The 9,800-nt window shown below is 41.4% G+C and overlaps 1 protein-coding gene across 2 annotated transcripts in view; it reads left to right on the forward strand.

Moving 5' to 3' along the window:
* Positions 1–9,800, forward strand: part of zcchc14 (zinc finger, CCHC domain containing 14) — a 32,277-nt gene that overhangs the window by 17,439 nt on the left and 5,038 nt on the right. For both annotated transcript variants that reach the window (XM_034305571.2, XM_034305572.2), the window contains exons 7-12: positions 2,049–2,085; positions 2,653–2,938; positions 3,086–3,174; positions 7,457–7,584; positions 7,793–7,909; positions 8,689–9,681. In XM_034305571.2, the coding sequence (XP_034161462.1) occupies positions 2,049–2,085; positions 2,653–2,938; positions 3,086–3,174; positions 7,457–7,584; positions 7,793–7,909; positions 8,689–9,681 (1,650 nt within the window). The remainder of the gene's footprint in view (positions 1–2,048; positions 2,086–2,652; positions 2,939–3,085; positions 3,175–7,456; positions 7,585–7,792; positions 7,910–8,688; positions 9,682–9,800) is intronic.

Below are 9,800 nucleotides of genomic sequence, written 5' to 3' on the forward strand. Positions count from 1 at the left end.
AGAGACAGCGAGAGAGAGCAACATATCGATCGATACACATAGATACAGAGAGACAAATAGAGAACAAATGAGAGAGAAAGAGACAGAGAGAGCAAAAGACAGTGTGCAATAGAAAGAGAGACAGACAGAGATACAGGGAGAGCAACATGAGAGAGACAGAGTGAAAGACAGTGTGAGAAAGAATTGGAGGGGAGACATAGCGAGTTAGAGAAAGATGAAGATGAATGAACGAATAAATGAATGAGTTGGTGCTTGATAGTTCTAAAGTGAAGGTGAGGATGATGATGGTGATGATGGTGTTGATGGAGGTGGTGATGATTATGATAATGGTGGTGATGGTGGTGGTGATGATGGTGTTGATGGTGGTGATGGTGGTGGTGATGATGATGGTGTTGATGGTGGTGGTGATGATGGTGTTGATGGTGGTGATGGTGGTGGTGATGATGATGGTGTTGATGGTGGTGATGGTGTTGATGGTGGTGGTGATGATGGTGATGAGGATGATGAGGATGATGGTGCTGATGATGAGGAGGGTGATGGTGGTGGTCATGATGATGATGGTGGTGGTGATGATGGTGATGGTGATGATGCTGATGATGGTGGTGGTTATGATGATGGTGGTGATGTTGGTGATGGTGTTGATGGTGGTGGTGATGATGCTGCTGCTGATGATGGTGATGGTGATGATGCTGATGATGATGAGGAGGGTGATGGTGCTGGTGATGATGGTAATGGTGGTGATGATTATGATGGTGGTGGTGATGATGGTGGTGATGATGAGGAGGAGGAGGAGGAGGGTGATGGTGATGGTGATGATGCTGATGATGAGGAGGGTGATGGTGATGGTGCTGGTGATGATGGTAATGGTGGTGATGGTGGTGATGATGGTAATGGTGATGGTGGTGGTCATGATGATGATGGTGGTGGTGATGATGGTAATGGTGATGGTGGTGGTGGTTATGATGATGGTGGTGATGTTGGTGATGGTGTTGATGGTGGTGGTGATGATGCTGATGATGAGGAGGAGGATGGGGATGGTGATGATTGAGATGATGGTGATGGTGTTGATGGTGTTGATGATGGTGGTGGTCATGATGATGATGATGATGGTGGTGATGGTGGTGGTCATGATGATGATGGTGGTGATGATAAGGAGGAGGAAGATGATGGTGGTGGTGATGATGCTGATGGTGATGATGATAAGGAGGAGGATGATGATGATGGTGGTGGTGATGATGGTGATGATGATAAGGAGGAGGATGATGGTGATGGTGGTGGTGATGATGCTGATGGTGATGATGATAAGGAGGAGGATGATGATGATGGTGGTGGTGATGATGATAAGGAGGAGGATGATGATGATGGTGGTGATGGTGGTGGTGATGATGCTGATGGTGATGATGATAAGGAGGAGGATGATGATGATGGTGGTGGTGATGATGCTGATGGTGATGATGATAAGGAGGAGGATGGTGATGGTGGTGGTGATGATGCTGATGGTGATGATGATAAGGAGGAGGATGATGATGATGGTGGTGGTGATGATGCTGATGGTGATGATGATAAGGAGGAGGAAGATGATGGTGGTGGTGATGATGCTGATGGTGATGATGATAAGGAGGAGGATGATGATGATGGTGGTGGTGATGATGGTGATGATGATAAGGAGGAGGATGATGGTGATGGTGGTGGTGATGATGCTGATGGTGATGATGATAAGGAGGAGGATGATGATGATGGTGGTGGTGATGATGATAAGGAGGAGGATGATGATGATGGTGGTGATGGTGGTGGTGATGATGCTGATGGTGATGATGATAAGGAGGAGGATGATGATGATGGTGGTGGTGATGATGCTGATGGTGATGATGATAAGGAGGAGGATGGTGATGATGGTGGTGATGGTGGTGGTGATGATGCTGATGGTGATGATGATAAGGAGGAGGATGGTGATGATGGTGTTGATGATGGTGCTGGTGATGAGGAGGATGCTGGTGATGATGGTGATGATGATGATGATGATGAAGATTGTGTTTTATATCTTACAGATCTGAGCTGTCTGCTTCAGTACAGAGGAGCGAGCAGGTGAGTGGATCATCTCACATTAAACCATGGATTAAAACATTTAGATGTCTGTGGATATAGTGAGGTGCTTAAATAGAAGTTCTGTGAAATAGGGTAATTTCTGTAAATGTTGCTAACACACACACACACACACACACACATCATATGACAATAGAACAACATTAAATGTGCTGAGGTGCATAATATACCTCCTTGAGAATATATTTCACATTACACAAATTATAGATTGCTAGGAAGAATATATGGATTATATCAACAGTTATGGGTCTTATTAAATATGTTGGGGTTTATGTGGGTAAATATTATAGCTGATTGCTTTAATACACAGGAAGTCTGGCTTTCCTAAAATGTCATTAAAATATGACATTGTGAAATATTTACCAAAGTGTCTACATTATTCAGCAGTCTTGGTAGAATTCAATATTTTAGTGAATCAAATGGTTATAAAGGAATAAAACGCTGTGTTGTTCTGTTACGGTAAAATAATCAACATGAATCAACACCTTCTGACCAATCACAATCCAGAATTCATTTAATTTATTTATTTTTTTTACTTTTTATATTCAGGGCGGTGTGTGGCGTTGCGAGTGTTCAGCCGGTGGTAAACGTTCTTGCACCGATTCCCCAGCCCTCGCCTGCACATCTGCCCCCTCCGCCCATCCTGCCCCTCCACCCGAGCCCCTCTGTACCCGCTATAGGAGAGACCAACTCACCTCAGCAGCAAACACCACAACACCAACAACAGCACCAGCCACACCCACCCGGCCCCGAGCAGAACGGCATCCTGGACTGGCTGCGTAAGCTCCGCCTCCACAAATACTACCCCGTCTTCAAGCAGCTCACCATGGAAGAGGTACAGCGTGAAAAATGCAACCTCAGGAAGTTTTTCCTCATCATTAGGGATTTTAATCTACATCCGGACTTCTGTAAAGCGGCTGTATCGAAATAAAATCGATAATATTACGATTTATTTACTAACGGTGAACTCGGTTTCCCACAGTTCCTTGCTCTGACAGAAGAGGACCTGAATAAGTACGACCTCACTCAGGGAGCCAAGAAGAAGCTGAAGACCCAGCTGGAGCTGCAGAAGTGAGTTTTACACACACACACACACACACACACACACGAGATAAAAATGGAGATAAAAACAGTCTAAGCTCCATCTTTCGTCCTCAGCGTAAAGTTTTTGAGCAACAGACTCAGATGGGGGCGTAGCCTACATTTTGAAGGCGGAGTTCTCCATTACAAGCCGTTTTGATTTGATGATACAGTAGTACACGTTTTGACGTATTCGGTTTTCATGATGCTAAACTGGTAGCTGTATGCGTAACTTTACTACATTGTACTACGTAACAAACTACAAACAAACAGACAGCAAATTAAAAAAGAATATATATATATATATATATATATATATATATATATATATATATATATATATATATATATATATATATATATATATATATATATATATATATATATATATAAAACCATGCTAATTATGAAACTGATCAATCAGATTGCTAATATTAGCTGGGTAAGGAGTGTTTGTTTTTGTTATGATCATTTACCACGTAGCTACGCTTTTCTGCTTTCTCAAACAAAACAGCGAATAAAATTTCCCCTGGGGGAAAAACCAATTCACTGAAGGGGAAAGGACATGGGATGTGACCTACTTATGAAGTCACAAGATTATATGGAAATATCTCTATAACCAGCAGATGAAGATTAGATTTTGGAATTGATCCAAACAGGCTCAAGGTCACAGCAAGGTCACGTTTGTGAAAAACTCGATGTCGGCGAAGCACGTGGGACGGAGACGCCTCCACTGCCAAGTCTAGAAGTCGAGTCCTTCTTGTTACTAAGCTGTACGCCAGAAAGATCCTTGAAATACACGACAGACAGGAAGGAAGCGATTGAAGAAAAACTATTTCAGATACATTCCCACTGTGTTACACACAAACACACACACTGTATTTTTGTGTTACTTGCAGTATATTTGCATATCTAACAGACATACAGAAGGACATACACACACACACACACACACACACACACACTCCCAGCTCAGGTTGCAGCGTCACTCGGCATGACGTCGAGAGAAACTCACAGCTGTTTGGGTCAGTGGCTAATCTCGCTTTTTTTAGATAAACTTCTGCCCATGCTGATTGTTGCCTGAAGCTAGGAAGTGTGTTACGTCTAAATATGTGTGTGTGTGTGTGTGTTTTCTCTGACGCTGGGTCAGACTGATCATAGATTAGCCCTAAAGGAAAACTAATAAAGCACACACACACTGTGTTTTAATCTCTTTTCCGTTCAAGCTTGGCCGATAGGGGTGCGATAAGGGTGTTTACTGGAAAAAAAAAAAAAAAACCCGCAAGAACAATGACGCTGTGACTGATACGTAGAGCCTCACACACACACACACACACACACGCGCACGCACGCACCCTAATCACTGTTCAACTGTTTAGCATCATTCATCTAAATCATCACACACTCGCCTCAGTAACACTGATGATGGAAAGTTTGATTCAGTTTACTGAGTCAGTTCTTTCAGTTCTGATTCAATTCAGTTTGATTTATTTTTACAGCACTTTGAACAACAGACAGTCACAAAGCACCAAGCAGTGTTACAGAGATACAGGTGTAGATTTAGACGGAGATAAGCGAGAGCGAGAACAGGAAATAACTTGCTTCACGGATGGTCCAAAACATTGAAGGTAAAAACAAACGGATAAAAAGTATGAAGTCTTATTCTTTAATAAATAAAACAAAATTCACATTATTGGCAAATTGCTGTGCTGTAAAGCGCTCTGTGTCGTGCTGTTACAGGAAAATAATCAACAACAGATTGATGTGATGAAGCAGAGATACGGTTACCAAAATTCCAGAGTTGATTATTTTCCTATAAGAGCACTTTTAAAATCTGGTGTTTTATTCCTTCTTTCGCCACAAACTCTCACACTAGCGCCACAGTGGTTTGTGGGATCGACTCTTTGATCATAAACGAATCCGATTCACCAATTCAGTAGGATTCAGTGAATCAGTTAAGGAGAGACGTTTGACAACCAGCGAGTGTAACAACCATCACGCTGAATTTTGGATTCTTCTCGCTCACTTGTAGCTTTGGATTTCCGGTTCTCGTCGTCGAATGTGGCTGAGAACGATGATGTTCTCTTCACCCTGTGCATGTTTTTGGCTCAGTTCGGCTCGTTTCCATCGAGCCGACTCACGTACAATAATGATGCTCTTTGTTTAACAGATTAATAAGGTTAAAAATTTTGGACTGTTAGAATTTTACTCAAATTTTAAACCAATAGACACCACACAAAGTTTGATTCGGATGGACTTGTGAACCATTAAAAAGAATCGTTTCAAAAGAATGATTCATTCATGAGTCAGACTTCACTAAGTAAAGCCGGCTTCACACTGTCACACTACGGGTTTCAGCCTGAATTTACGTTCACCAAAAAAACTCACACGTAAAATTAATGCTGCAATCCGTCATACTAGATTTTCCCGAGTTCTGATCAAAACATGTTCCACTGCTTCTGCTCGAAAAAACATGGAGGCCCAGAGCAAGGTCATGTTTGTTTGGCTAGTCTCTTAATTTGATAAAGACGCTCTATATTAATTATTAATGTGCAATTAGTGATTAGAAACAAGGAAACTTGTTCATCTCTGTAATAAAATATTTAGCATTTAAGATGTAAAAAGCTGAAATTTGATCACATGTCCACTTAAGAGTGTTTTGGAGTGTTATTCCATCTGGTTGTGTGTTTCAGTCCGGTTCTGCTGAGAGAGCGCTGGCTTCGGTGCACACACACTGACATCTAGTGGTCGGTAATGGAAGTGCGCTGTGCTTGAAATATTTATTACATGATTATTACATAATCACAAACCAATAAATCTATTAATTCAGTTAAGCAGAACACATCAGGACACACTAGAATCAATTATTGTTGATGCAGTTAAATTATTTACATCTTATTTTAATCACTTTTTAGTTTGCTTATTCGTTTTATCTCGTATATAAACATGCATACTCATTTTTACTGTTATTATTATTATTATTATTATTATTATTATTACATGTATCTGTAAAGCTGTACGTGAGTACATTTGTAACTACGATGATGAAAACGTGCTGTTTTTGCGTTAGTACGTTATTCGTTTGCGTAGTCTTTGATATAGTACGTAGTCAAGGTGTAACGATCGGACAATTTGGATCGATGCATCGATTTAAAAGACAACAACTGAAATGAATCGAGGCAACGATCGTTAATCGATTACTAGCAAAAAAGGACAAACTGGTGTGTCAATAATTTAATAAGCTAGTGAGGTGATTTTTTTTTTTCTACCTCATCATCGTTCACGGATTCTGAACAAAGTCGATCACATATCGATCAGAGGATGTTGCATCGTGTCATCTTCTATCGTCTCATCTCATCTCTCATCGTCTCCTCTAATCTCGTATCGCCTCGTCTCGTATTGTATTGTCTCATCTCATCTTGTATCGTATCATATTGTATTATCTCGCCTCGTCTTGTATCATATTGTATCATGTCATTTCATATCATATTGTATTGTCTCACGTCATTTTATGTCGCATTGTATTGTCTCATCTCAACTCATAATGTATCGTACTGTATCAACTTGTATCGTCTCATGTCATCTTGTATCGTATTATAGCATATCGTATTATAGCATATCGTATTGTCTCGTCTCATCTCGTGTCATCTTGTATTGTTTCGTGTCATCTTGCATCGTATTGTATTGTATCGTCTTGTCTCATCTCATATCGTCTACTCTCGTATCGTATTATATCATCCCGTGTCATCTTGTATTGCATCGTATTGTATCGTATTGTATCGTATTATATCGTATTGTATCGTATTGTATTGTACCGTGTCATCTTGTGTTGTTTCATATCGTATTGTATCGTCTTGTCTTATCTCACATCGTCTACTCTCGTGTCGTATTACATCGTCTCGTGTCATCTTGTATTGTCTGATATCGTATCAGATCATCGTCTCATTTTGTACCGTATTGTGTCATCTCGTCTCTTCTTGTATTGCCTCTTCTCGTATCATCTCATCGTATCGTGTCGCACTGCAGCGGATTCAGTGGCATCATCAAATATTGAATTATTTCCTTACAAAATGAAATCGTATCATATCGTGTGGAAGCCTGAAGTTTAAACCCACAACGCAGAGTTTATTTTTCAGAGACCTTTTATGTCTTTTAGTAATGGATTTATATATATATATATATATATATATATATATATATATATATATATATATATATATAATGTTATTCTATATTTATATATTTTTTAAAATGAGCTTCTTCTCCTTTTCAGGGAAAAGTTAGAGAAGAGATACACTATGTCTCAGTTCCCCGTGTCCTGTGGTGGAGTAGCGAGAGTGACGCCTTCCACTTACAACGGCCCGATAACACACACACACTCAAGCAGCAGCAGTAACACAGGTAAACACACACACACACACACACACACACTTTCTACCAAATGTACTATCCCTAATAATGTTTATAATCTGACAATCAGGATAAAAACCATCATGTAATCTTATGTCATTTATTTTAAAGACTGTTAATGTTTGGTGTATCATCACCACAAATGAGGCGTGTGTGTGTGTGTGCGTGTGTGCGTGTGTGCGTGTGTGTGTGTGTGCAGAGCTGCGTGTGGAGGTGGAGGCCGGTTCTCTGTCCTCTCTCAGGGACAGCAGCTCATCATCGGGTTACTCCAGTTCTCCATCCAGTCCCATGACTCCTCTGAAAGAGACTCACAGACGTAGGACACACACACACACACACACACACACACACACGCACACTTTATTCGTACAGCACCTTTCTCTCGTTACATACACACTAGTGAAGGATTCCAGCCAATCTGATGCAGAGTAATTTTAATTAACTCGAGGTTAAAATATAATATTTATTTTATTTCTGTTACTTTTGTTTTATTTTTTACTCTCCTGATAATTAACTCTAACATTCTGATTATTTATTTTAATTAATGTTACCTTCCTGTTAATTCAGTTTAATAAAATGTACTTCTTTTTTACTATTTTAATTCATTTCTGATAATTAAGTTTAATTAACTTTACCTTCCTGTTAAACCTATTTATTAACTTTATTTAATGTAAGCTTCCTGTCAATTAATTTAAATCAATTTTACCTTGCTAATAATTCATTTTAATTCAGTTTAGTATAAATTACTTTTCTGATAATTAATTTTAATTAATCATATCTTCCTGTTAAATAGTTTCAATTCTTTTTTCTTTGGATTGAATTAATTTTGTCACTTTTATTTAATTTTACCTACATAATCTTTATCTTTTCTCTTTAAAATAATTATTTTTTATTTTCTCTAGGACTGCAATTTCACATTTTTTATTTGTGTGTGTATTTCTAACTGTATAAAGGTGATATAAGTTACTTTTATGTTACCATGTACAGTATTTATAGTATATATGATATAATTAATTCTTAGTAGTTTACATCTTATTACTGATCATCTTGTTTTGTGTGTGTGTGTGTGTGTGTGTTTGTGTGTTTCATGTGTAGGTGCCGATGTGGAGTGTGTAGAGAAAGATCGTGTGTGTTTCCTGCTCAGCACCGCAGGTCCGAGTCGCCCGACGGCTCAGGTTCTCCCGGTGCAGAACGATCCCTCCATCTGTCCGTCTCACTCCAGCGTATCCCTTCCCTCCCTCCCACTGCTGGCCCCGGGCCGAGGACTCGGCTCCGCCTCCCGCAAGCCCCGCCCACCCCTGCTCTGCACTGCGATGGGCGTGGAAGCTCCTCCCCCAGGTCATCAGGAAGCGGAAACGTGCACGGCGCTAACGGCAACCTCGAACACCCTCCATCACGTCTCGCATCCGACGCTACACTTCCAGATTTCAGCCACGCCCAGCCACGCCCGATTGGCTCAGTACCCAAACCCCGCCTCTTCCTCCTCCTCGTCCTCTTTCTCTTCCTCGTCGTCTTCCTTTTCCTTTTCCTCGTCCTCCAAACCCACCTTCTCGCCCATCAGCGCTGTTCCCATGGCGGCCGTTTCCGGAAACACCTACAGCGCCAACAGCGCGTCCATAGTAGCCCCGCCTACCACCAGTCCTGTCACTACGGAAACGGCGTGCTACGGCTCCGCCCAGTCCAACGGTACGACGGCGTGTGTGTGCAGCTCGTGCGGCTGCAGTGGAAAGTGCGGATCGTTCTACTTCCCGCACCCGTTCTCCGGTACGTCCCTGTTCACTTTCGGCCCGCTCCTCCACTTCAGCCCGCTCCTTGCAGGAAGTGGCTCCGCCTCCCCGTTCTCGTACCCGATCGTAGCCCCGCCCCTGTACAACAGCAGCCTGTCACACGACTCGCAGCAGAACCTCGTCCTTCCCCCAATGCAGGGCTTTCTAGGAGGCGGGGCTAACGTGTACCAGCCCTATGGCATGATGGGAAACGGAGGCGCGGGGCAAAAGAAGGCGGGAAACGTTTCCTGCTACAACTGCGGCCTCAGCGGCCATCGAGCGCACGACTGCAAACAGCCACCGATGGATTCGGCTCAGCAAGGTAACGGAATTCTTAAAAAATTTAAACGTGTTGTTAAAAAATTAAAGTAGCTGCATCATGCTGTAAATATTCTTACAGACAACATTTAATAATTTAATTAATATAATTTTTAATATATT

The sequence above is a fragment of the Pangasianodon hypophthalmus genome, chromosome 7 (genome assembly GCF_027358585.1).
Source record: "Pangasianodon hypophthalmus isolate fPanHyp1 chromosome 7, fPanHyp1.pri, whole genome shotgun sequence".
NCBI lineage: Eukaryota > Metazoa > Chordata > Actinopteri > Siluriformes > Pangasiidae > Pangasianodon > Pangasianodon hypophthalmus.